The 27,989-nt window shown below is 42.9% G+C and overlaps 1 protein-coding gene across 1 annotated transcript; it reads right to left on the reverse strand.

Moving 5' to 3' along the window:
• Nucleotides 1-386: 386 nt before the first annotated feature.
• On the reverse strand, nucleotides 387-27,816 carry pde9aa (phosphodiesterase 9aa). The gene is made up of 15 exons (XM_085373823.1): nucleotides 27,743-27,816; nucleotides 25,613-25,683; nucleotides 17,922-18,006; nucleotides 16,774-16,828; nucleotides 16,297-16,371; nucleotides 15,542-15,628; nucleotides 15,288-15,392; nucleotides 11,875-11,957; nucleotides 9,831-9,987; nucleotides 8,842-8,955; nucleotides 8,386-8,490; nucleotides 8,040-8,168; nucleotides 897-992; nucleotides 730-791; nucleotides 387-646 (listed from the first exon to the last, which is right to left on the reverse strand). Exons 1-14 carry the CDS (start codon nucleotides 27,814-27,816, stop codon nucleotides 744-746), a joined length of 1,284 nt encoding a protein of 427 aa, XP_085229949.1. The 3' UTR covers nucleotides 387-646; nucleotides 730-743.
• Nucleotides 27,817-27,989: the final 173 nt, after the last annotated feature.

Below are 27,989 nucleotides of genomic sequence, written 5' to 3' on the forward strand. Positions count from 1 at the left end.
CTGGCGCCACAATGACCCATGAAGTTAAGGAGGATATGCAGAGGGTGTGACAGAGGAGGATAGGGTAAGATGGATGCAGATGATCCAGTGAGAGGGAGCAATCACAAGAAGAATTAGGAAGCATTTCATTTCACTGCATTTCGTTAACTTTTGGCTTCTCCCTCTCTTGTATTTTGTCCTTGTCTATCTTTGCCCTCCTTTTTTCCTCTTCTCTTTTGCTGCCTTTCCATGACGAATAATTGGCTATTTTGTGTGAAAATAAAAGAAACAGTCTAGACAGAACTTTGCTATTAAGATTATACTTTTAATTTTTGTATAAAATAACAAAAGCCAATAAAAATATGTAAAAACAAACAATACACAAATTATATCTAAATATTGTTCACTGAAGTAGTCTGTGGTATTCGAATGCTAGCATTCAGCTAAAACCACTCAATTCAGAGTCCCTCTGGTCCTCAAGTCCTGTAGCAGCTTAAGAAGCTGCTCTTAAACATCGGCCATCATCTTCCTGTGGCACACTGGAAACGACAACACCCTTCATGCTGCTCCATGTGAGGAGTGGACAGGGTGATGGAAGGTCTTACAGCTCCCAGTGGAACAACACATCTCATTATTCCACTGTACTTGTGCTCTGTGCTCACTGGTCCTGAAACACACGGATCACAAAGAAAGCGGTTCATGCATAGTCTGACTGAAACATTGCAGCAAACACTTGTGTTTGGTTCCTACCTTTTCAGCACTTTTCACTTCTCACCATCCATTGTTAAATTCTCACTTTTCTTTTTCTGCACCTGAAGGAAACACACTTTCTCAGTTACAAAGTACACTCAGGACCAATCGGATAAATTAAATGCAGCCGCATTTAAAAACACACACACTTGTAAAAATCATCCAACCTCGTTCACGGCATCATCAGTCTGTTTGAGCTCTTCGTACCGGTCTCTTGACTCTCTGAGTGGCTTTACCATCACCTCCTCAATCTGTGGGAACAGCTAACAGATGCACACACACACATGCAGTCAGTATTAAAGCTGCAAACGCCTCATTATTTTGTGTTTATGTAACTCTAAGAGTCAAAATGTGTGAAGTCAAGAGACAGTGTAACAGTGTATAACAATAAGCAGTCCATTTAGATCCTTAGCACAGACAGGTTTACACTTGTAAAATGTAACACTTTGGAATTTTAGCAGGAACTTCCTGGTTGGAATTTATAATTATTGCTTTGACAGTTTATGCATTATCCTCCATTTTATCATTATTGCTGATGTGTCACTGCTAAAGCACACATTTACGGTAACAGGTGCTTGAGGTGGAACTAGTTTAAACTGCTTTATATACTCATTCTTATAGGTGATCAAAAAGTTCTGCACCATCACCAAAAAAAAATCTATTTTGGCTAATCTCCCTTTAAGGCCATCTGCTACTGGACCTCTGCACCACTTCCTGTTCTCCCATTCTTGCACACTTACACAGAGAGCAAGTGTTAACTTCTCTGACTATAAAGGGTATAAAGGATACATTTACATGATGACTGAAACTAGCACCACTGGTGAACAATTCCTCGATTCTGGCGCAGTGTGATTTGGCGTTTGAAAGCCACAGAGACACCGTGTTTAGGGAAAATGTGTTTGTTATTGATCAATGGTCACTGATCAGTGGTCATGACAATTTGCATATTTATGATCAAGAAACTGACCTCACCAGTGGTTCTAGTTTCCAACTTTAACCAACTTTGACTTAAGAAGTCACTTGGATGAGTGATGAAATGTTTCTCCCACTGAAAACGTTGATTCTAGATGAACAGAATCAATGTTTTGGGATGATTTAGCATGCATCAAAACACTTCTCTGATTAGTGTTATTGGAGTTGGGTCTCCACTTACAATTCAGAGACCAAACATCAGTTTAAATAAAAGACATTATCGTATCTGAGGGAAATGTTGTTTGTTGTTTGAACAAGACGCTTGGTCAGAAAACACTCACTTTATCTAAGAAATTTAGTGTAACATCTGAGGAAGAACATACAGCACATACAGAACACCTGGGAAGTATTCACAGCGCTTCATTTAGTCCACATTTTTCATGTTAGGTCACTTCAAAATTTTAGACACAATCTTGTGCTCAGAGTTTGTTCCTGTGCTGCCGCGGTTAGTGCCCGTGCTATCTGTGCTGTCTTTCAGTCCAGCTTTGGTAAGATCTCTCAATGTCAGTCGCTTCTGTCAGTGGTCATACTGTCCTTCCATGATGGTTCCTCTCCTTGTTCCTCCTCTTTCTTGGGTTTCTGCTGCTTGAGGTATTCACTAAGCACATGTCAGTTGTTTCCATCTTCCCGATGTACTTATGGATGTTCGTTGTTTCATCGGTGGTTGGCCTCCTTCCTTTCGCTTAGCATACATTGCCGTCTATCTCCTTCTTTGGCCAGCTGGGTATATATCCCAGCAGGGTATATATCCCAGCAGGGTATCTAATCACCGGCAGGGCATAGGTGTTGATTGCCCAGATCTTGTTTTTCCCATTCAGCTGCTCTTCAGGACTTGGCTGCCCCTCTGCAGGTATTTGGTGGTTGCGGCCATCTCTTTTATATATATAAAGAGGATCCCAGATACCAACTACAGATCCCATTCTGTAGTTGGTATCTGTAGCCATTCTATTTGAATGAGTGGATTCAGACTTATGCAGAACAGAAGTGGGGAAAAAGCATCTCTTTTGGTAAATCCCACACTTGATGGCAACTTGTGCAATTGGCTTTAAGTCTGGCCTCCTTCCTTGTGCTCTTCCAATATTGCTCTATCTCCATCTCCAGCATTCCCTCTGTGTGGCCTCTAGTCTCCTTCTCCATGGAGGATACTGCTTCTTGTGGCTGTTCATCTTGTAGCCAAGCATCTGGACGAATCTTGCCATGATGTTGCCAATTCACTTGCTCACAGGAGATCATATCATTGTTAGGGTTTTCTCAGTTTTCTTTGTATTATTGCCAGCAGGCAATCGACCCAAGGCTCAGCCACCTCCATGGCCCTCACTTCATTGGAGATGTCACAACATTTGATAAGTACCATCTTCAGCTGCACACAACACAGGGTCAGAGGGTCGAGGCTACCATAAATGCTGATGTATCAAACCGCCTGTGAGACTCGGTTCATATCCACACCTTTTCTCATGATAACCTCCCCAAAGTGTGCAGCTTTGCTCTCAGGTCCAAAATTGAATTTCATTCTTAGCTGGGCTTGGATCTGCTGGCTTCCTGCCGAACAGTAACTCAAAGGGAGAAAATCCCATGGATGCCTGGTGAACCTCTCGCACTGAAAACAACAGAGGCTCTATCCAGTGATCCCAGTTGTGTTCATTCTTGTGAATGAACTTACGAATCATGGACCTTAAAGTCCTATTCAGTCGCTCCACTAAACCGTCGATCTAGGGTGGTAGACACTGGTCCGAACAGATTTAATGCCAGTTAATTTGTACAGTTCTTTTAGTGTGCGAGACAGGTTGTAGATGCATCCCCACACACTGACCCAATAGATTCTTAAACCCCGGCCAATCTGTCCCCAGAACTGAAGCCTTTACTCTATGTGTTTTGCCCTGAAACTTTATCTGCAGCCAGCGCCACCAGGGGATATTTGTGAATGTCTCCATGCACACACCTGACCTCCACCCACTCTGCGTCCAACAATGCCTGTGAAGCCCATTTCCACCAAAGCTTGGCATATATCCCCTGGGCACCTTACCGGAACACTGTGTGGCCCTCCTGGACCGGAGGAGGGTGTTGGAGCCCCTGCGACGCTGAACACCTGCTCCATGTCTATCAGTGGGCACACTCCCACCACAGGTGTCCCTGCCGCCCATAACCCCAACACCCCTGCCTTGGCATCGGTGCCGCCCTGCGTGGTGTTTGTCGCTGCCAGGTCCTGGGGAGGCAGATCGGGGAGAAAGGGGTTAGTGGGCTGTAGCTGCAGTGGCGGTTCTGCCAGGGCAGGGCTGGGGAGCCAGCCGGCCAGTGGGACGAGACCAGTTCCAGTGACCCTCTGGCTGCATGGCCAGGTGGTCCTCCTCTTCCGGCTGGTGGCAGCAAAGCCACCGTGCTGTCTCCCAGGGGAGCCCTTCCACGAACTGCTCAAGGACCACCTGCCCTAACACCTGCGCTTCTCTCTTGGTCGCTCAGGTCGTAGCCACCTTGCCCCTGAGTCGTGTGGCCTCCGCTGTCGTGTAGCCCCATCCCAAAGGCCAATCTTCCACTGCCATCTGGCTTCTCCTGAACCACTGGCAATGTTCTTCTGGTGAGAGGCCTGCCCAGTCCAAGACATCCCTGGAGGTATCTGCAAAGCTCCCCTGACTAGCGCTAGGCTCAGAGCCCCCATCTGTGCCTCCCCCAAAAGCAGCAGCCCCCAGCACCCACTCCACCGCAGGAACGTCTGTCACACCGTGTTGACCCGCTGAACTGAAATATGGGTCACTGGTTTCCTGATCCTCCTAAAGTCCACAGTCATTTCCTTGTTCTTTGTTACTGCAAGTGATTCCACTCACTCCACATGACAAAGGAGTCCACCACAGGTTGGTGCATCATCTCACCAAACCCACTAATGCATCCATCCACCACATCAGAAAATCTTTGTAGATGGCAGGTCTCTGTACAGTGGCTGAAGTCCAAGGTGTAGAGCAGGGGTCTTGAACGCCAGTCCTCGAGGGCCGGTGTCCTGCAGGTTTTAGATGTGTCCTTGATCCAACACGGCTGATTTAAATGGCTAAACTACCTCCTCAAGTGTCTTGAAGTTCTCCAGAGGCCTGATAATGAACTAATCATTTGATTCAGGTGTGCTGACCCAGGGTGAGATCTAAAACCTGCAGGACACCGGCCCTCGAGGCCTGGAGTTCGACACCCCTGGTGTAGAGGGTGAACAGGGGATAGGGTAACGGGGGAGGACGGCCCCTTGTGGTGCCCCGGTGTTGTTGATCAACTTGTCAGACACATAGTGTGGTCTTTCTGCCAGGTAATCTATAATCCAGCGCATGAGACAGGCATGGCTGTTAGTTTATCACTCAGGAGGACTGGTCTGATGATGTTGAATGCACTGGAAAAGTACAAAAGAAAAAATGACCTTCACAGTGCTCACCTGCTGTTCCAAGTGGCATAGACATGATTGAGCAAGTAATGGAGTTCTGAACTCCGAGGTGGGGTTGGTAAGCAGATGTGGCCTGACCATAGGTCAGAGCTGATCGAGGATCAGCCTATCCAGGGTCTGCATGATGTCTTAAATTAACGCCACAGATCTGTAAACCTGCTGCGTGGCATCTTTGGTACAGGAACAAGCAATAACAGCTTCCACAGCACTGGGACCCTCTCCAGACTGATCGTAAACAGTTTATAAAAGACTCCACAAAGCTGGACAGGAGGTAGTCCAACTCCTGTTGGATTTCACATACAGTGGGGCAAAAAAGTATTTAGTCAGCCACCGATTGTGCAAGTTCCCCCACTTAAAATGATGACAGAGGTCAGTAATTTGCACCAGAGGTACACTTCAACTGTGAGAGACAGAATGTGAAAAAAAATCCATGAATCATGGTAGGATTTGTAAAGAATTTATAAAGAATTTATTCGTAAATCAGGGTGGAAAATAAGTATTTGGTCAATAACAAAAATACAACTCAATACTTTGTAACATAACCTTTGTTGGCAATAGCAGAGGTCAAACGTTTACTATAGGTCTTTACCAGGTTTGCACACACAGTAGCTGGTATTTTGGCCCATTCCTCCATGCAGATCTTCTCGAGAGCAGTGATGATTCGGGGCTGTCGCCGAGCAACACGGACTTTCAACTCCCGCCACAGATTTTCTATGGGGTTGAGGTCTGGAGACTGGCTAGGCCACTCCAGGACTTTCAAATGCTTCTTACGGAGCCACTCCTTTGTTGCCCGGGCGGTGTGTTTTGGATCATTGTCATGTTGGAAGACCCAGCCTCGTTTCATCTTCAAAGTTCTCACTGATGGAAGGAGGTTTTGGCTCAAAATCTCACGATACATGGCCCCATTCATTCTGTCCTTAACACGGATCAGTCGTCCTGTCCCCTTGGCAGAAAAACAGCCCCATAGCATGATGTTTCCACCCCCATGCTTCACAGTAGGTATGGTGTTCTTGGGATGCAACTCAGTATTCTTCGTCCTCCAAACACGACGAGTTGAGTTTATACCAAAAAGTTCTACTTTGGTTTCATCTGACCACATGACATTCTCCCAATCCTCTGCTGTATCATCCATGTGCTCTCTGGCAAACTTCAGACGGGCCTGGACATGCACTGGCTTCAGCAGTGGAACACGTCTGGCACTGCGGGATTTGATTCCCTGCCGTTGTAGTGTGTTACTGATGGTGACCTTTGTTACTTTGGTCCCAGCTCTCTGCAGGTCATTCACCAGGTCCCCCCGTGTGGTTCTGGGATCTTTGCTCACCGTTCTCATGATCATTTTGACCCCACGGGATGAGATCTTGCGTGGAGCCCCAGATCGAGGGAGATTATCAGTGGTCTTGTATGTCTTCCATTTTCTGATGATTGCTCCCACAGTTGATTTTTTCACACCAAGCTGCTTGCCTATTGTAGATTCACTCTTCCCAGTCTGGTGCAGGTCTACAATACTTTTCCTGGTGTCCTTCGAAAGCTCTTTGGTCTTGGCCATGGCGGAGTTTGGAGTCTGACTGTTTGAGGCTGTGGACAGGTGTCTTTTATACAGATGATGAGTTCAAACAGGTGCCATTCATACAGGTAACGAGTGGGGGACAGAAAAGCTTCTTACAGAAGACGTTACAGGTCTGTGAGAGCCAGAGATTTTCCTTGTTTGAGGTGACCAAATACTTATTTTCCACCCTGATTTACGAATAAATTCTTTACAAATCCTACCATGTGGATTCATGGATCTTTTTTTTCACATTCTGTCTCTCACAGTTGAAGTGTACCTCTGGTGCAAATTATTGACCTCTGTCATCATTTTAAGTGGGGGAACTTGCACAATCGGTGGCTGACTAAATACTTTTTTGCCCCACTGTAATAATAATAATAATTGAGGGCACAGGTAGTTACTCTCTGAAAGCTGGGCAGGGCAACACAAGGTCCCTAGTGCCTAAACAGGATTTGCTTGTGGAAGGAAGAACAGGCTTAGCGTTGCCAGTGCTGTGAATGTCTCTGACCAAACGATCACAAACAGAATTCATAAGGTAAGGTCCGATATCCTCTACTGGGCTCCGCGCTCACTGCGCAGCACTTTGCCATAGAATACCAGAATTGGCAGGTCAGCCACTGGCAGGTTCACCCGGGCATATGTGACAGTGGTGACACGGTCTGCATGACTGGTTTGGTGGTAGGCCAGTAAAGATCAAAGATTTGATACCATTGACTGGACCCCTGACCAAAATCCAACAGAACACCCCTGGGACATATTGCTTCGATTCATCTGAAACATCTTCCTTTTAGCAGTTAACATTTTCCAGCAGGAACAAGAGCTTCATTTCTGCAGAGGAATCATTAAGCTGAGTCTTTTCAGGTCTATCATCATCACTCTCAAATGAACCTGCTAAACTTGTAGAATTGTTTGTAAAAGTCCAGGACACTATTTCCACAAATGATTTTAATGTACAACAGCAGTGACATGCAGTTTGAATAAATGTGTTAGCTACTGAAATATTTCTGCCTCAGACTGTACAGTTTAAATATGTCAGTTGTTGTGTCTCTGTGGTATTGTAATGCAAAACATGAAATTATAAAAAAGCTCTAATAATATGCAGAGGAATAAACACGGTAGACCTTCACATATATTTGTTGTATCTCTGTTTGCTACATTCTTAAAATTAGCAGGGTAATACTGAAAATTCAGGAATTCAAAGTAGATAGCCGTCTCGCTTCAGGTGTAATAGGAAAGCAGTTAGCCTAAAGCAGCAGCTAGTTTCCTTTCAGTTTGAACCCTTTACCCAATTTGAAGAATTATAAAGGAGAGCAAGGACCCACTCCTATCTTACACCTCTCTTATTTTGTCTGTCCTTGACTGTCACCGTCCACTCACCTTCATCACAGTCTCAAACATGGGGAGGAGGACGAATTTGATGAAGCCAGTCTGGGCTGTTGACTTGGTGACCTTTTCTCTGTCCATGAACGGAGCCACAGGAAGTCCCTCAGCCTTCTCCCTGTCACTCTGAGCAGCACAAACACATATTTTCCATAAGCAGCTCACTTTTTTTGTCCTCCTACTAAAGTAAATGAGGCTAGACTTCAAGTGACTGCAGGTGTCTCATTGTTATTTATTAACCTTGTGTAGCATCACAGCTAACCAGAACTTTCTGTGTACAAATGAAACAGACTTTGGAATGCTGCCTGCTTGTATTCAAATGCTCCTTGACTGCTATACCTACCTGCATGAAGTACTCCTCCAGCAGGCAATCGACCCAAGGCTCAGCCACCTCCATGGGCCGCACTTCATTGGAGATGTCACAACATTTGATAAGTACCATCTTCAGCTGCAAACAACACAGGGTCAGAGGGTCAAGGCTACCATGAATGCTGATGTAGCTAAGTACATTTGCATATTTTTCAGTAATCTTTTCCATTGGACAGGCTGGGGAACGAACTAATCTTCTCTCTCTCTTCCAGTTTGCTCAGCAAAGTGAAGCAGGAGTTACCAATCACATTATTTTCATTTTACTGTCTGTCCTTGCAAGACTGATACTTTATTTACTAACTGTCCAGTTACTGAGTTTTCCACATTAATCTTTAATTCATGTGTTATAATTCATGTATTTGTTGGTTGAGATTAGCTGATCCTAACTGTAGGTGACAGCACCAAGATTTATTTATAAATGTGTCCTTACGCAGGCAACATGCTCCTTATTTGTGTAGTCAAAGTTGTCAACTTTCTGCTTGAAGGTTTTTAGGATCTCACTGTGGCGTGCCATGTCTGTGGCCAGGATCAATGTGATAGTTTCCTGATAAACAAGACAAAGGAAATAAATCATCAGTATAGACACGGAGAACTCAGTGTCTTATGCTATTTTCTGTAGATGTAGTTTAAGATAAAGAGCATGGTGTGAAATAGTCTTAATTAGTCATTTAAATCTAATTTTGAAACAGTTGGATGTAAAATGTGAATTAAAACAAAATGCAAATTGTAAATGTCATATTACCACAATCTAACATTCACACATATTCATAGATGCATCAGAGGACAACTTGGGGTTACTATTTTGCTCAAGAATATTTAGCATGCAGACTGGAGCAGCCAGGATTTAAACCACCGCCCTTCTTATTAGCACATACAGTAACCTGCACTACCCCCTGAGCTACAGTCACCCCAGCCACTAGGGACAGCCACAATGTCCATAGCACTGAGAAGCAAGTAGAAGGATGGCTGAAGAACACTGATAGATGTGGATTACATGGGAGTTTAAGGCCAACATGGCCTGTTCCCCAGGTTAATGTAGCCCATGACAGTGCATGCTGTCCTATTTACTGTACTGAAAGGAATGAAGTAAAAGATCAACAAGTACCTTAGCAGGTGGCTGGGAATCTAGATCTAGAGAACTACAACTACCCCTCTCACTGAAAGGTTGAGTGGAAAGAATATCAGGTTATCTTGACTTTCAGAGACTCAAGAGACATGAGGTCAGAGAAGCAGGGATAAAACCCAGATCGAACAAAGATGAAGGCCTTGTACATCACTGTCCCAAGCAGAAAGAGTCCTGAAGCACCTGTTAAATATTTTGTGCAGGGTCTCATCAAATAATAATATAATTATTTTTGCCATTGTAGTGCATGTATTAACCCAAACAATACTTCTGTTTCTGCAGCTGCACATAAGTACCTGTCGTATCTGTTTAAAGGCCTCAGGGTCAAAGTTGAAGAATATGTTGCAATCAGGCTGGGAGAAAATCTGGAAGGCCACAGCACAGTGGTGGTTCTCCAGAGGAGAAATATCATTGTAGCGAAGGGCCATCTCCGTTCTAGCGTTGATCTGATACCTGCGGAGGGAATTATGACAAAGAGGATCAATAAGAGGAGTGAGAGGCACAGGGACAAACGTGACAGGAGGAGAGAGACTGAAGACTGAGTTAATAGAAAATTGAAAACACAAAGAACTTCCTGTTTTAGTTTGAAAGGTAATTGTCTCATGTTCTATGGCTGTGTCCCAATTCAGGGTCTGCACGCTTGAAGTACGCATTTTAAGTGTGATTACGTCACCGCCACGCGACGACGGCTGTCCCAATTCGAAGTGTACTTCAAATGCATACTCCAAATGCGCCGTCGATTTCCCCAAATATCAAGCGTGGTCCGGTGCACGCTTCGTGGTCCCATATATCCCACAATTCATAGCGCGGCGGTGGGTGTGGATAATTTTGCCGCAAAATACGGCAGACGGGAGCGGCTGAAGAGTGAACTGTCAAAAGTAAGTACTGAATATGATGTCACTTATTTATGTGCGAATGTTTAATAACGAAGAACATTAAAACATTGCTGTTGGCCACATGTCGGCAAAGTTATGTGACATTAGTGATGTCTGTACTTTCAGCATTAACTGTACACACACACACACACACACACACACACACACACACACACACACACACACACACACACACACACATATTTATATAAAAAAAAAAAAAAAGAAAACACCCAGCTCGCCCCTGCGGGCGGTTTTATCTTTCAAACTCGGGTCCTCTACCAGAGGCCTGGGAGCTTGAGGGTCCTGCAGTATCTTAGCTGTTCCCAGGACTGCGCTCTTCTGGACAGAGATCTCCGATGTTGTTCCCGGGATCTGCTGGAGCCACTCGCCTAGCTTGGGAGTCACCGCACCTAGTGCTCCGATTACCACGGGGACCACCGTCACCTTCACCCTCCACATCCTCTCGAGCTCTTCTCTGAGCCCTTGGTTGTTTCGCCGTCATTGTGGATGTTGGGTATCAAAGAATCCATAGGTCCCGCATCCTATTCATGTAGCCCCTTCCGCCGGGGTTACTTGCGTAGTTGCATTCCAACAACGCCCTGTTTTCGTCTCTTGCCCACCGATGCCTTCTTGTTCCAGTAGCCAACTTTTCGTCAGGGTGCCCTGGTTCCTCAACACCTGATGCGGACCTTGTTGATCCGGGCGACGTCCGAGCCGGCATGCCTTCATATTTATCTGTCTCGCTCATGTCTGCGGTAGGCTTGCTTAGCATAGGGGGTCTAGCCTTAGGACCCTAAGGTGCGTACTTATAGTACGCACCGTACGTAGTACACGTAGTGCGCGTACTTCAAGCGTGCAGACCCTGAATTGGGACACAGCCTATCCCATATGAAAAAGATATATATAAATCTTATAAAGTTTTTATCTGTCTTGTATGAAACTTGTATGAAAAGCATACAAGAGTGAAAACACATATAAGATCCCTTGAAAAATTATATAATGAAACTTGTATGTTTTGGATACTTACAAAAAAATATATGAAAGTAATGAGAAAGTGGCCACTTTCATGAGTTAATCATATATGTTTTTACTATTTCTTTTCCATATGGGATGTCTCATTCCCTTCTCAGCTCTCTATCAGTGTGTAGACTTGTCTTTTACAAATTGTTTGTACACATACCTGTTATTCTTTTTTTCATCCTCTATCCTGTTACTACAATTATTTGTGCTATTTTGATGTAGTTTTTTTTTTTTTATATATTTCTATCCCTTTGACTTATCCTCTCAGTTTAATACTGCACCTCTGTTTGTCCTATTGAATTGATCTGTTGTTTGTGTAACCGGCATGACTCCAGTGTCTGCATGTATTTGCTCCATGTGATCAAGAATAGAACGGGCAAAAAAGAAGACAGATGACACAGAGAAGCACCATCTATTGCTGCATTTCTGTGTCTTTTCTTACATGTTGTTGAATCCAGGATGATCGAGGTCATGACACACAGCAGCTGTCATGAGAGCCAGAATCTCCATCTGAGTAAACTTCTCCTAAAACATAATATAAACATTGGTTTTATTTTTTTTTAAAAAGTAAAACACCAAAAAGCTTTATTACTGGGGAAAAAGGTGTACATAATCCAAAAATAAAATTCTTAAGGGCAAGGGAGGGCTGACACACACACACACACATATATATATATATATATATATATATATATATATATATATATATATATATATATATATATATATATATATATATATATATATATCCAGCTGCTGAAGTGGATATATATATATATATATATATAAAAAACACCCAGCACGCCCCTGCGGGCGGTTTATCCTTCAAGCTCGGGTCCTCTACCAGAGGCCTGGGAGCTTGAGGGTCCTGCGCAGTATCTTAGCTGTTCCCAGGACTGCGCTCTTCTGGACAGAGATCTCCGATGTTGTTCCCGGGATCTGCTGGAGCCACTCGCCTATCTTGGGAGTCACCGCACCTAGTGCTCCGATTACCACGGGGACCACCGTTACCTTCACCCTCCACATCCTCTCGAGCTCTTCTCTGAGCCCTTGGTATTTCTCCAGCTTCTCGTGTTCCTTCTTCCTGATATTGCTGTCATTCGGAACCGCTACATCGATCACTACCGCCGTCTTCTTCTGTTTGTCTACCACCACTATGTCCGGTTGGTTAGCCACCACCATTTTGTCCGTCTGTATCTGGAAGTCCCACAGGATCTTAGCTCGGTCATTCTCCACCACCCTTGGGGGCATCTCCCATTTTGACCTCGGGACTTCCAGGTTATACTCGGCACAGATGTTCCTGTACACTATGCCGGCCACTTGGTTATGGCGTTCCATGTATGCCTTGCCTGCTAGCATCTTGCACCCTGCTGTTATGTGCTGGATTGTCTCTGGGGCATCTTTACACAGCCTGCACCTGGGGTCTTGCCTGGTGTGATAGACCCCAGCCTCTATGGATCTTGTGCTCAGAGCTTGTTCTTGTGCTGCCATGATTAGTGCCTCTGTGCTGTCTTTCAGTCCAGCTTTGTCCAGCCACTGGTAGGATTTCTGGATATCAGCCACCTCCTCTATCTGCCGGTGGTACATACCGTGCAGGGCCCTGTCCTTCCATGATAGTTCCTCGTCTACCTCCTCTTTCTTGGGTTTCTGCTGCCTGAGGTATTCACTGAGCACTCGGTCAGTTGGGGCCATCTTCCCAATGTATTCGTGGATGTTCGTTGTCTCATCCTGGACTGTGGTGCTGACACTCACCAGTCCCCGGCCCCCTTCCTTCCGCTTAGCGTACAGCCTCAGGGTGCTGGACTTGGGGTGAAACCCTCCATGCATGGTAAGGAGCTTTCTTGTCTTTATGTCAGTGGCTTCTATCTCCTCCTTTGGCCAGCCTATTACCCCAGCAGGGTACCTGATCACGGGCAGGGCGTACGTGTTGATGGCCCGGATCTTGTTCTTACCATTCAGCTGACTCCTCAGGACTTGCCTGACCCTCTGCAGGTACTTGGTGGTTGCAGCTTTTCTAGCGGCCTCTTCATGGTTCCCATTCGCCTGTGGGATCCCCAGGTACTTGTAACTGTCCTCTATGTCTGCAATGTTGCCTTCTGGTAGTTCAATCCCCTCAGTTCTGACTACCTTCCCTCTCTTTGTTACCATCCGACTACACTTCTCCAGTCCGAACGACATTCCAATGTCATTGCTGTATAGCCTGGTAGTGTGGATCAGTGAATCGATGTCTCGTTCACTCTTGGCATACAGCTTGATGTCATCCATGTACAGGAGGTGGCTGACAACTGCTCCGTTCCGTAGTCGGTATCCGTAGCCAGTCTTGTTAATGATCTCACTGAGGGGGTTCAGGCCTATGCAGAACAGCAGTGGGGACAGAGCATCTCCTTGGTAGATCCCGCACTTGATGGTGACTTGTGCTATGGGCTTGGAGTTGGCCTCTAGTGTTGTACGCCACATCCCCATTGAGTTCCTGATGAAGGCTCTTAGGGTCCCATTGATCTTGTACAATTCTAGGCATTCCAGTATCCAGCTGTGGGGCATTGAGTCATAGGCCTTCTTGTAATCAATCCAGGCAGTGCACAGGTTGGTCAGTCTGGTCTTGCAGTCTCGGCTGATTGTTCTGTCTACCAGTAGCTGGTGTTTTGCGCCTCTGGTATTCTTGCCAATTCCTTTCTGTGTCCCGCTCATGTATTGACCCATGTGCCTGTTCATCTTAGCCGATATGATGCCTGACAGGAGCTTCCATGTAGTACTGAGGCAGGTTATTGGTCGGTAGTTGGAGGGGACCGGTCCCTTCTTGGGGTCCTTGGGGATCAGGACCGTCCGGCCTTCAGTTAGCCATTCCGGGTGTCTCTCGTTAACTAGCAGCTGGTTCATTTGTGCTGCCAGACGCTCGTGGAGTGCAGTTAGCTTCTTCAGCCAGTAGGCGTGAACCATGTCGGGCCCTGGTGCTGTCCAACTCTTCATACTGGAGACCCTTTCTTGGATATCTGCCACTGTGATGGTTACTGGACCCTGTTCAGGGAGGTCGCTGTGGTCTGCCCTCAGATCCTCTAGCCACTGAGCATTGCCGTTATGGGTTGCATCCTTCTCCCATATGCTCTTCCAGTATTGCTCCGTCTCCAGCCTTGGTGGTGCTGTTCTCTTATTGTTCCCTTGCCACTGAGAGTACACCTTTGCTGGTTCTGTGGAGAACAGCTGGTTTATTCTCCTGCCTTCTATCTCTCTGGTGTACCTCCTCAAGCGGCTGGCCAAGGCTGTGAGTCTTTGCTTGGCAGTTTCCAAGGCCTCAGGTATGGACAGCTTGCTGTATTTCTTAGGCACCTTATTCGTCGCACCTTTCTGCAACTCCGTTAGTTGGCTAACCTCCCTCCGTGCCATTATATATATATATATATAGTTAGTTACACTGCAGTAGGTCTAAGCTGCTGGGTCTATTTATAGACCACTCTGTGTTTAATTAATAATTATTAATCTCTGGCTTCCACAGCCTCCCTGAGCCTGGTTCTGCCAGAGGTTTCTTCCTGTTAAAAGGAAGTTTTTCCTTCCCCCGTCACCAAAGCACTTACTCATAGGGGCTCATATGATTGTTGGGGCAACTGTTGCTGCGATTTGGCGCTATAAAAATAAAATGCAACTGAACTTAACTGAATTAGATAACTGCAATATAACCATAATACCATAACAAAAAGACAACATGTCGAGATTTCAGAATACAAAGCTATAAAACAAATATAAACAAAATCAGAGAACCCCTAAATATCCCCAAACTCTAAATCCTGGGTCAACGACCCAAGGGCCATGACGGGTACAGCGGAAGAAAACTCGTGGTAAAGTCTCTGAGAATCACATTACCTGAAGGCTGCAGAGGCAGATCATGCTGTACATCATCTGGGTGACACAGAAACAGTGGCGGAAGTTGTGGTAGGGGTTATTCCTGTAGTTGTCATGGATACACAGCTACAGTGAGAGAGAAAGCAGCAGTTTCATCACAGAAATTCCCTAAACATAAATATTAGCTTTTGGAAATTATTTCTTTATTTTCTGTTCAGGTAAGGTTTATTTTATAGAAAAAAGGTAGAGCCAACTGTACGGGGTCAAGGTCTCACCAGCCATCTTTTCAGTGTGATGGGATTTATATTAAAGTCTCTGACCAAGCCCAGGTCATGGTACATATGTTCCAGACAGCTCAGCATCTGGACAGCAAAGGAGTTTGTTAGTGCAGAGTATAGGATGTTATTTTTGGCTTATTCTTAAAATTCAACAGATGTTACTGTCCTTTAACAATTTTAACATAAAACTAAGTATAAATATATAATTATGTATAATTATATAGTCATTTATATTATTATTATTATTTTTATTTTTTTTTAAATGAAGTGTATTTGTTTATGTTTTGGATATATTATTATTATTATTATTATTATTATTATTATTATTATTATTATTATTATTATTATTATTATTATTATTATGTTTTCAGGCATAGGAAAGAATTTTGATCTCAAGTTTTACCATAAAATCTTCTGCTTTGGACCTGATCCAGGGATGTTTACTGTCCTAGCATAACTGACTAAACTTCTGTAAAGCAGGTTACATTGTTGGAAACATAGGGAACATCACAATCAAAATGGGAACAAGAAAGATTTATTAAACTGCTCATCCCAAGTAAGGCACAGTTCTAGTCAGGTGGTGATAACTCTGTGGACTTCTCTTTAAGTGATAATGTCCGTCTACTTTCTTACTTTAAGCCATGACTCAAAAACAAGTGCTAACTAGTTAACAGTCAGAAAACTGTTAAAATCACATTCACTGGCTAATCACCCGTCATTGATAAATAAAATAATCAATGTATTAATCTCACCTCATTGGGCTCCCACTGCCAAGCATCAAACGTAGGCAATGTAAGAGCTTCCATTGTCTCCTTAGACAGATGGCACTTGACACACACACAAAGGACAACAGGACACACAGGAGTCACAAAGAGAAGAAGAGAGGAGAGACACATATTGTGGGTGATGTGGGTTCACTGCCTCCACAGGTCTGCTGTGACAGCATGCACTGCAGGCAGCTGATTTGCAGTTAACCCTGTTTACATCTATCTGGCTTGGGGTGCATAGTAAGTAAGCATGGATCATAAATACGATCCACACTCATTATACTCTTTACACATTCAAACTAAGAGACAGCGACTCTATCCTGATCAGTGTTAATAAAGGTGGCCAATCTCTGAAAATTAGACACATTAAATTTTGTCTTGACAAATTTCATCTCCATTTGTGGATTTGTGATTTGAGCACTGTGGAGGTGTGACGGACATAAAATGGAGTAAAAGCCTTACTTTGGGGTCAGAGGGAATGCAAGGACTCCGCTTCTTGTTGTCATCCAAAAAATTACTGAAAAGGAAAAAAAACATCACAACAGTTTATGTCTGTAATATTAATCATAATACAAAAGACCATTTTATTAGCATAACCTTCATCATTTACATGAACTCCTAATTATTTCTGTTAGTGTTGCTGCTCCATGACATTAAGTCAGAGGGACAGCTCTGTCACGGTTCTGGGTCATGTTGACCCAGCTTTCTGTTTTTCATGCTTTGGTGTTTTTCTAGATTATGATTTATGATTTGATTTATCAGTGATACTGTTTTGATTATGATGATTATTTAGTAGGCTTTGGTCAGTGTCAAGTCTGTCTCTCTCTGTCTAGTCCGTGTCTTAGTAAAGTGTGTTTTGTTTCCTGTTTTACTTTGAAGGTTCTTGTTCCTGTCTGATGTCAGTGTTCCAGCTTTGCTCTCCCTGTCTCGTTAGGTCTTATTTCTCCCAGCTCTGTCCCCCTTCTGTCTCTAATTCCTTGATGACTCCCTCAGTGTATTTAAGCCCAGTGTGTCTTTGTGTCAGCGTTGCGTCGTTAATGTCTGTTTACCTTCACTTGCTCTGTGTTCATGATTTCCAGTCCTCCTGCATCTCAGTTTAGAGTTTTGTTTGCTTTTGTGAGTTTTTTTATCTTGATGTTTTGTTCCAGCAATAAAGCTGCATTTTCAGTTGAAACCTCGTTTCCTAAGAATCCTGCATTTTGGGTCCACCACTCCTGCCTGCCACACAGCCGACCATGACAAGCTCAGGTTGAGCAAATTGGATATTAAGCAAAAGAGGCAAGTTTGGATGGTTTGTCCTGAAGGAGGACATGCAGATGATTGGTGTGACCATGGAGGATGCCAGGGATCGGGTAGGGAGAAGGAAAATGATCCACTGTGTTGACCTCTGAAGAAAGCAGCTAAAAGAAGAACTGTTGCTGCTACATGTACTACTATTAAGGTTAAATTAGCCAAACAAATTACAAATAGTAGTTGACTGATTTTATAATGACTGATTAATTTTTTTTAATTGTTCCAATAGTGCATTAACTATCACCATCACTGGGCTTAGCACACTAATACTAATGTGTCATCTCAAAGGAGCAGAGAATTCATTGTGTTGCTGTTACCTGTTGTTTCTGGATGCGATCTCCTCACGGAGCTTCTTGATGTCATTGCGACACTTCTCAATCTCCATCACCTTCATCCCCTCCACTGCAGACAGAGTTATTCGTTAAAACCATGCCAGACCTGTAAAGTTAGCATTTGCAAGGTATTGTGTACAACACTTAACTTCAGTGACCATTCTTGCTATGAAGGATTGCAGCAACATGCTCAGTCTATGCTATAGTTTACACTGACCTTTATTCATATGAGGGAGCACGAGCAAAGGAAGAGCATTTCTGAAATAACTGTATCGCTCTCTTTATAACAAACTGAGGTTATTGTACTCGGCCCTGAAAATCTTAGAAATATGGTATCTAACCAGATTCTTCCTCTGGATGGCATTACCTTGGCCTCCAGTAATGCTGTGAGGAACCTTGGAGTCCTTTTTGACCAGGACATGTCCTTCAACGCACATATTAAACAAATATGTAAGACTGCGTTCTTCCATTTGTGCAACATCTCTAAAGTTAGAAATATCCTGTCTCAGAGTGACGCTGAAAAACTAGTTCATGCATTTATTACTTCCAGGCTGGATGACTGTAATTCATTATTATCAGGAAGTCCTAAAAACTCCCTGAAAAGCCTTCAGCTAATCCAAAATGCTGCAGCAAGAGTCCTGACAGGGACTAGAAAGAGAGAGCAGATTTCTCCTGTTTTGGCTTCCTGTTAAATCCAGAATTGAATTCAAAATCCTGCTCCTCACATACAAGGTCTTAAATAATCAGGCCCCATCTTATCTCAATGACCTTGTAGTACCATATCAGCCTATTAGAGCACTTCGCTCTCGCTCTGCAGGCCTACTTGTTGTTCCTAGAGTATTTAAAAGTAGAATGGGAGGCAGAGCCTTCAGTTTTCAGGCCCCTCTTCTGTGGAACCAGCTTCCAGTTTGGATTCAGGAGACAGACACTATCTCTACCTTTAAGATTAGGCTTCAAACTTTCCTTTTTGCTAAAGCATATAGTTAGGGCTGGACCAGGTGACCCTGAATCCTCCCTTAGTTATGCTGCAATAGACATAGGCTGCCGGGGGATTCCCATGATGCATTGAGTTTTTCCTTTCCAGTCACCTTTCTCACTCACTATGTGTTAACAGACCTCTCTGCATTGAATCATATCTGTTATTAACCTCTGTCTCTCTTCCACAGCATGTCTTTATCCTGTCTTCCTTCTCTCACCCCAACCAATCACAGCAGATGGCCCCGCCCCTCCCTGAGCCTGGTTCTGCCGGAGGTTTCTTCCTGTTAAAAGGGAGTTTTTCCTTCCCACTGTTGCCAAAGTGCTTGCTCATAGGGGGTCATATGATTGTTGGGTTTTTCTCTGTATCTATGAAGCGCCTTGAGGCGACTTATGTTGTGATTTAGCGCTATATAAATAAAATTGAATTGAATTGAATTGAATAGAGACAGAGCACTTGCAGAGGATGCACTCTCATATCTTTCATGGAGAAATCTTGAGTTGTGTTTTGCCAAAGTGTGATGTTGAGAGGTCATCACAGTCAGGATTTAATGAGGTTTGAACAGCTGTGTTTAAAGCCATAATTCATGGTATGCTCTTGATGTCCGCCCTGCTGAGTTGTTCTGCTGCTGTTGCATCAAAAACTGGCAAAAACCTTCACTTTGTTCTGAACACATGATTACATCACTAAGATGCCCTCACAGTGCAGAAATCATGCATCACAGAGTTAGTGAGCTTCATTAGCTGCTCTGAATAACTACTTTAGCTTTATTTGCAATACAACAGAAAAAATGTGTTTCTACCACTTTGATCATCTTGGATTCAGAAAACAGACACAGTCTTTACTTTTAAACTTTACTTTTTAAGTTTCAAATGTACTTTTTTTGAAAAGCTTACAAGCTTACTGGATCACGCAATCTTGAACCCTGTTCTAGTTATGCTTTTATGGTTTTTTTCTTTGGTGTTTTTTGCATGCTATGCTAATAAGTCATGTGGAACTTTATGGTGGTACCTTAATATAAAGTGTTAACACACAGTTAATAAAACAGGTGTGATAACTACATTTCCTGATTTACTACTATTTTGTATGTTTGTTGCACTTAAATGTTTAGATTATCAAACAAATGTAAATATCAAAGATAGCACAAATAAACACAAAATGCACGTTTGTTATCGGGAGATTATAGCCTATAATTATAGCCTTGCTTGAATCACTGCAATCATTGCTAAACAACGACAGAATAAATGTTCCTGCTGGTAATTACTTTAACAATAAACTCCTATATTATAAAAGATAAAAGAATAAGAAAAGTAAGACGATCACAACATTCATTGATCATATTGCATAACTTTGTATTGCCTGCCAAGACGCCATCAGACAAGCTGGTCAAACTAAGTCTAGCAGCACGGTGAACAATTCGGCAGCCTCAGAAGTGCAAAGTTCCCGCTTGCACTTAATAAAATGGTAGAAGCTTGCTAGAGGAAATGGCATTGGTGCATGACCTTACATTGGATGTTGTGTAAGTATAAAATGACAGCACACACTTTTATACTCTGAACAGGTCAATGTTCAATAGACTCTAATGATCTCACAAAGTTAACTGCCTCCCAAGGTGGGTTAGCAGACCACACACACAGTGGGGCATCAACTTATCTAATCACAGTATCATTAACTGTAGAGGAACACAACTTCAGACAAAATGCATTGAAGGTGCTCGGTTACCTGTACGCTAATGTGCATGAATGAGGCTGAGCATTACAGTAATCTAATGGTGAAGTCTTTTCTATAGTTTTATACCTCTATTGCAGAAAGTTGAATTTCAGAAAATCTAACTACATAATTTGACACAACACCATGATCTGATAAATCTCCATACAGAAAGAGGTTCATGTCAAACCTGTTTTTAGCCACAGAATTCCAGAGAATTGCTATGACATTTGAGAAAACAGTTCATTTTGCAAAACAATCTTTTAGGGCATAGGTGTCAAACTCTGGCCCGCGGGCCAAATTTGGCCCGCAGCCTAATTACATTTGGCCCGCGAAGCCATACCAAATTACTATTAGAGCTGGCCTACTGGTATTATACAGCTAATGTATATATTGTGTAGTATTAAGCTTTGCTTGTTCCATATTCAGTTTTTCAGCAAAACGTGTTTGAGTCAATAAGAAAAGATTCATTCTTATATCTGGAGGAATAAATATATTTCAATAAATATATTTCAATAAATATTAACGTTAGCCCGCGACTTTGTTCCAGTTTTGAATTTTGGCCCACTGTGTATTTGAGTTTGACACCCCTGTTTTAGGGGGAAAATAAAAATGAAAAACGTATAAAAACCTGGTTGCATAAATATGCACTCTTAAACTAATGCTAATAATGTGTTTTTGCAAAAGGCTGTCAGTAACAAAGTGCCTAAATAAATAATTTCAAATTGTTTCTTTGCTCAATTGTCTTGGGAGAAATTCCCTTGAGAAACAGACGAGAGATGAGAAACTGCAAGTCCTGTGGAGTCGCATTAATAAGCTAAACTCGTTTCTGCTTAATATTTATTTAGTAAATAGACATACTGTAGGTGTAGTAATAACATCAACATTTTATTAGTATTTAATCAACATTCGCCAAAAGAGTTGTGAGAAACGAGCATATTTTTGCAACATTTCAAAGACTACTTTATAGAAAATGCTATAGTCATGTTACTTGTAGTTTATTTACTTCATGTGTTTTCAGGGTTTTTTCTTGGTTAGTAAGAGAAATCTAGCCTGTTTTTGAGCTTGGACAATAGTGTATTAAAGCCATGTTCAGTATCTGAGGTGGAAATGCAAAGCGTGTCACATGAACAATGAGTAAGCTTCCACATCTTTCATTCTTCCATGTTGTTTTTAACATTTTTTCCAGGCCAGTCCTCCTCACAGCTGTCTGCTAGCCTCTGTCACCATTTTCTGCCCCTACAAAATGTAGGGGTAGGACTGTGATTTGTTTCTCTTGCCCAATTATTTTTTTTCTTTCAGTTACAGATGCCTTCTGTGTGTTATGACTTGCCTGGGGAGGGGCACATTTTCAGATTCTTCTTTTTTTTCTCTGAGCATATTAGAGGGACAGTAAACACTTTAATAATCTCGTAACAGAGAATGACATGACAACTCCATCAATGGAGGTGTAAATCTCAGTAAAAAGTGTAGCCTCATGAGCAACTTTTCCAGCTCCATATCAATTAGGTTCTGATATTTCTCTGTGTGTTTAGTCTCATAATGGTGATTCAAATCATAATCATTAAACACAACAATCTGCTCTCCACAAACCAGATGTGGGCTTCTAAATAAATAGAAGTCCATATCTGGTTAAAAATAGAGTACAAAATAATGAAGGTCAAAACATAGACACCAAAAACTTTCACACTTTAATGGAAACCATGGAACTTGGAGGAACACACAAGGCACAAGAAGAAGGATGTGACAGAACAGAGGCAAATGGAGGTCATCAATACACAAGAGGAGGGCAGAGTGAAGACAACTGGGAACTACAGCTGAACTCAGTCTAACTAATGAGACAAGGAGACAATAGCTCACAAGAGGACCTATCAAAATAAAACAGGAAGTAATAATCCCTGGCACCAGGACTAAAACATACTAACCTGACAGAACTAAACAGTGAGCACAGAGACAGGGTGCTAGCTAACCAAAGCACAGGGACATAGGGACACAACAATGGGGACAGAAAGGGATACAATCACAGAGACAAGACTAAGATGGACTACACAAAAACAGAAACTAAGATCATCTTCAGAAGAGCACAGAAAACAAAACTAGGGAACAATCTAAAACTCCAAAGTACAAGATATAGAAATAGATCATAAATCATCTCAAATCCTAAAAGAAACCAAATCATGAGACCACAACATAAATTGAAAATTCTGGGACGAAGACCCAGAACCATGACGGTGTGCTGAACACTGGGGGAGTCAAGGTCTCTGTCTAAATAAATAAATAAATAAATCTGGGTAAATTTCCAGATGATTAAACATGCAACTATTTTACTGATAATAACTGAAATGAGTAAAGAAAACCAACAGCCTATTTATACAAGATAATTCATAATTTTATTGGGGGGGCTATATTGGTTGGGTCTGATTATTGCGGGGGTCACAACCCCCCTAACTCCCCTGGAAATTACGCCCCTGTGGATCCATGAATAGATTTATCAGAACCTGTCTCAGTGGATGAGTGACTGAGAAGACGTCATTCTTTAGGAGTGGAAACATCGAGAAAAAAAACGACGGAGCCTTAAACAGGGATTAAGAAGTGAATATAAAATATGTACACTTACAAAATAGTAAGTGTCTACAGCCTTTTGTCACGGTGGAGGCTCAGTTATGGTTTGATTTAATATCTCAGAGGTGTTTTACTGGATTTAGTTTGTCAAGTGTGAGTGCCAGCCAGCGGTGTTAGGGCCTTCATCTTCCATGACCTAAAGCATGTTCTTGGCCCGTGATGTAAAGTGACTTTGACATTCCTGTGCTAGAGTAACTGCCTGTCTCCTGGAATTCCCTCCATGCTGTTGAGACTGTGCTGGGAAAGATGCAGCAAATTTTCTGATAATGGCATGTTTTGATATCTGCTTGAGGCTGTGCTGGCAGACATAAACAAAAATACTTTGAAAGACACAGCAAACCTTCTGGTAATCAGAAAGAATCAGAGTCAGAATCAGAGTTGTGTTTATTGGCCAAGTATATGTGCAGACACATACAAGGAATTTGGTTCCGGTAGATGGTGACTGTTTTGCTCTGTGATCCTGGAGGAGTTGGGCTACCAGACTATACAGATGTCCAAGGTTTGCTCTGAAGTATTGCACTCGTCTTGTGCTGGGGTGATGTGTGTGTGTGTGTTCAGTACCGCGACGGCTTGTCAAAAGAAGCTGGTCCTGGTTTGGATGAATGTGCAGCATCTCCTAGAGGGCTGCAGTTTGAACAGGTGAGATGCAGGATGAGTGGAGCGTTAGACGGTCTTCTTACAAATGCTATTTCTTCTGTGCACTGTGAAGTATTGCAGACACTGCTGTGCCTTCCTGATTATGGAGGAGGTGTTTACAGTCCAGGAGAGGTTGGAAGAGATCACGGTGCCCAGGAATGTGAAATCCTGAAGTCTCTCCACAGGGTCATCATTTATGTAGAGGTAAAGGTGGTCTGCTCTGTGTCTTCTGAAGTCCAGGATCATCTCCTGTGTCATTGTGGTGTTCACTGTCTACTCAACATAATGCAGACAGATTCATTACATCGTCTCTGTGGCAGAGTCATCATCATCACCTGCAAACTTCCCTATGGTCTTGCTGGTGTAAGCAGGTCTGCAGACAGAGGTGTAGAGGCTGTAGAGCCATAGGCTCAACATACACCTTTGTGGGGAGCCAGTGCTCAGCAGAGGAAAGGTGTGGACTGAGTTTGGAAGGTTGCTAAAGAACCAAGAGCAAGTGGGAGGGGGGAATCCCAGTTCAGACAGTTTCCTGACCAGGATGTCAAGGCATGAGACAGTTCTTCTGCATGGGTCTGCCCTCTGAAGTAGGTGATATGCTAGATGCCCTGCCACACCTGCCGAGAGGGCGAGAAGGTCCTCAGTTCAACTCCACCATCTGGCCGGGGCCTTTCTCTGTGGCGTTGGCATGTTCTCCCCGTTTTGTTTTCTCTGGGTACAGTCCAAATGCAGGTAGTGAGATTAGGTTAACTGGTGATTCTAAAGTGTGTCTCTCTCTATGTGTTAGCCCTGTGTGAGGTTGGTGACCTGTTCAGGGTGTACCTTGCCTCTTGTACTATAGTAGCTGCAATAGGCTCCAGCCTACCTCTGTTCCCATCCCAAGAAGCTGATCTCAGTGTCCCATTTGTTTAACTTCATCTCTGTCGCTGAAGACGTCTGTGGAAAATTAACTGGAACCACACTGGTCAGGACTTCCTCCCAGAACAGACAACAAATCGATCATCACTGTCTTCCTGTTCCAACATATTTTCCAGGTCAGAAAGTCTCGTTATTTGCTAAACACATTCCTCTCCGCACTCAGTCAAGGGAACTGTCTCCCAGTTTCACTGGTTTCAGTCAGTCATAAATCCCGTCACATGCATCTCAAATTACCCAGAAATATGAACATTTGTAAGTCTTGCAATGTATCGAGGGTTAAACCAGTCTGTTCCAGCCATCTGTGACCTCTGGCCACTACCTGCCTACTCTGTGATGAGGTTACTGGATGTTTGGCCTGTCTCGTGGACTGGGAGGGGTATAGTCCAGAAGAGAGATCCTGGGTGCCTCGGCCATTCAATTGAATTTATATAGCACCAAATGACAAGAGTGCTGCAAAACACTTTATATTATAAGACAGAGAACCAACAATAATAGAGAGAAAGCCCAAACAATCATATGACCCCCTTTAAGCAAGCACAGTGAAAAGGAACAACTTCCTTTTAACAGGAAGAACCCTTCAGCAGAACCTGTTGGAGGTTTGTCTCCCAAATCCAAAATGGGGCTATAAACACATAATGTGTCACTTTCTATGTGACATATATGATCATTGACTTTTCGGTGAGTTGGCTATAAGTCACGAGGATAGTGATGACTAATCAAACACTGCATTCCTTTTTCAAATGTGTCTTTTATATCCAAGATTAACAGCTGATGACGGAAGACAGTAAATGTGACTGTAGAGTGGTGGGAACGAACTTACGTTCTACTCTCTTTTCCAACATTGTGAGACGGTTGGTGACCTCAGTCTTCAGCTTGTTGATTTTGAATGCCCTGCAGACACATGGAAGTAGGTGGGAAATAGGAAATGGAGAAGTTGTTAATGAAAATGGAAAGGCCACCATCTGGGACTCTAAACCAAACAATCAAAATCAAATCAACAATTAACAGCTTCTAAAAAAGTCACTAATTAAAGGTGAAAATCTGCCACCATCCTGGCTCATTTGACCCAGCGCTTTGCTTTTTAATCTATTTTGATATTTATGTTTAAGTTCATGCAGTTATCTTTATCTCATCTATTTTGCCTAGTTTGCCCAGTTATAGTTTATTTTCTATTAGATTCCTCTTGTGTCTTCGGCCCTTGTGTTTATGTCCTTGTCTCCCGTCTTCTCCTCTTGTTTACATGTTTTCCCTCAAGTCCCTTTCCATCCATCATGTGTGTGTTTCCGCACCCATCATGTTCAGTTTGTGCGTGCTTATGTCTATGTCTCATCTCCAGTTCCCTTTTTCCTCTGTGTGTATTTATAATGTGCGTATTCCTCGTCAGTTTGTTATGTTAAGTCTGTGTGTCTTAGACTGTCACGTGTCATGTGTTCATCTTTCCTCTTTTATTTTGAAGAGGTCTGGTGTCCCATGTTCATTGTGTTTAGTTCTACTTCCCCTGTGGCATCATTATGTTCATTCCACCCAGCTGTTTCCACATGTGTTTGCCCTGATCACATCCTGTGTGTCCTTGAGTCTGCATTTATTCCTTGACTGATTGTCTGCTATCCTGCTATGCTCACGCCATGTTTTCCAGGATTTCATGTACTTATGCCAAGTCTTCACGGTTCATGTTTTCATATTCACTTTCAGGGTTTCTTATGTTTATCCTTAGTTCACCCAGTTTAATGTAGTGTTTAGTTTTGCTTTCGGCTCTTGTTTTGTACAGTTAAAACCAGCCTGTAATAAAACGGCTCGCTTTCAGTTAATATTAAGCTTATTTCCATGCTTTGTATTGTTTGCTTTTGTGTCCCCTATTCTCCACTCCACACAGTCTCCTCACTGAGACAAAGTCTCCCTTTCAACCTGAAATTACACTGTGGTGTCATGAGGACAAATAATTGTGTCATGGTCCAAATACTGATACCGAACTGCACATTCCTGCACTGCTCTACTCCATATATTTACTTCTAATGTCTACAGTAAGTATATCTTCAAAGATTAAGGTGCTTCAAGATTTGGCATGACTGCTCCAGCTTGACAGTTCATAAAGGAGCGAGGGAGCTCATGGAGAAGCTTAATGATCAATGAACAGTTATGTTTACACATAGTTTTTGTCTTAGTAAGAGCAAGAGTATTTATATTCTTGTGAACGTGTTCACATTAATCCATATCCGTTGTTTATTCATTTTTGGCCTGTCGCTGTATTTTAACTCTTTCAGGTGCCCGTCTTCATACCTCATCTGTCATAAGGAAGCACATGCAGAATGCTACATAGATACATAAACATGTTATTGTATTAAAAATGTGACAGTAAGTCAAATAATGTTAAATATTCTTCTGCTCGTCTTAAAACACAGCAGGTGCAAATTCACTGCTCACAGCAAATTTATTTTCAGACATGAAGATCCTTTATTTCAGCTTCAGACTTTGACAAACCACCAAAGCTCTGCTCTACTGCAGAATTACAGCACTAACAACACTGCGTAAATGTTTCATTGGCTTGAAAATGACATGAGAGCAAAAGCAGCAGAATCATCTGTGGAACAACAAGTGAAAGTTCAAAGAGGCAGATACGGATGAAGAGATACGACGACAACAACAGATAACTAGCAGTAACATTAACAAGTTGCAGCTGCTGTTAACTCGAGGTGGGGTTATAGCCTCGTTGAATTAATACAAAGTGAAGAACATGAAAGAAAAGCCACAGCAGTTATAAAACCGACATTTTCATCATTCTGTTTCAGGTTTTGGAGATACAAGGTTTTCTGTTTTCTGGACAATGCTCTACAAAACCCCCAAGCCAAGCTAATTGAAAGAAGGAATATAAAAGACGGTGTTAGAACAGAGTGTAAAGAAACCATTTACAGTAAATTTAGACTGAAACATGCGCACTCACCTATCTGCTTACTTTGAAAACTGCTCTGCTGCTCGCGTCAGTACATTCTGAAAGAGTTCCTCTTTATCTGAAGAGAGAGTAGGCATGGAGCGGTGTTACGTACTACCCCCCCCCCCCCCCCCCCCCCCCACACACACACACACACACACAGACTGAGGGCTTAGTGTAAACAACTTCAGTCCACTCAGGGAGAATATTTCACTGTGAATACAAAATGCAGCGAGAAGAGCTGTGCATGAATATTTAGGATAAATACACA

This window comes from Diplotaxodon limnothrissa, linkage group LG16 (assembly GCF_057381915.1).
Source record: "Diplotaxodon limnothrissa isolate DT_005_m linkage group LG16, D_limnothrissa_male_GT1.1, whole genome shotgun sequence".
NCBI classification, from domain to species: domain Eukaryota; kingdom Metazoa; phylum Chordata; class Actinopteri; order Cichliformes; family Cichlidae; genus Diplotaxodon; species Diplotaxodon limnothrissa.

Excerpts from the sequence above, each read along its gene's own strand:
- pde9aa (XM_085373823.1), bottom strand. The coding sequence starts at position 27,816 with ATGCCTACTCTCTCTTCAGATAAAGAGGAACTCTTTCAGAATGTACTG. Across the intron at positions 11,958-15,287 it reads TCTGCCTCTGCAGCCTTCAG|GAGAAGTTTACTCAGATGGA; the intron begins GTAATGTGATTC and ends ATTATGTTTTAG. Across the intron at positions 8,956-9,830 it reads CCTTTAAACAGATACGACAG|GAAACTATCACATTGATCCT; the intron begins GTACTTATGTGC and ends CTTGTTTATCAG.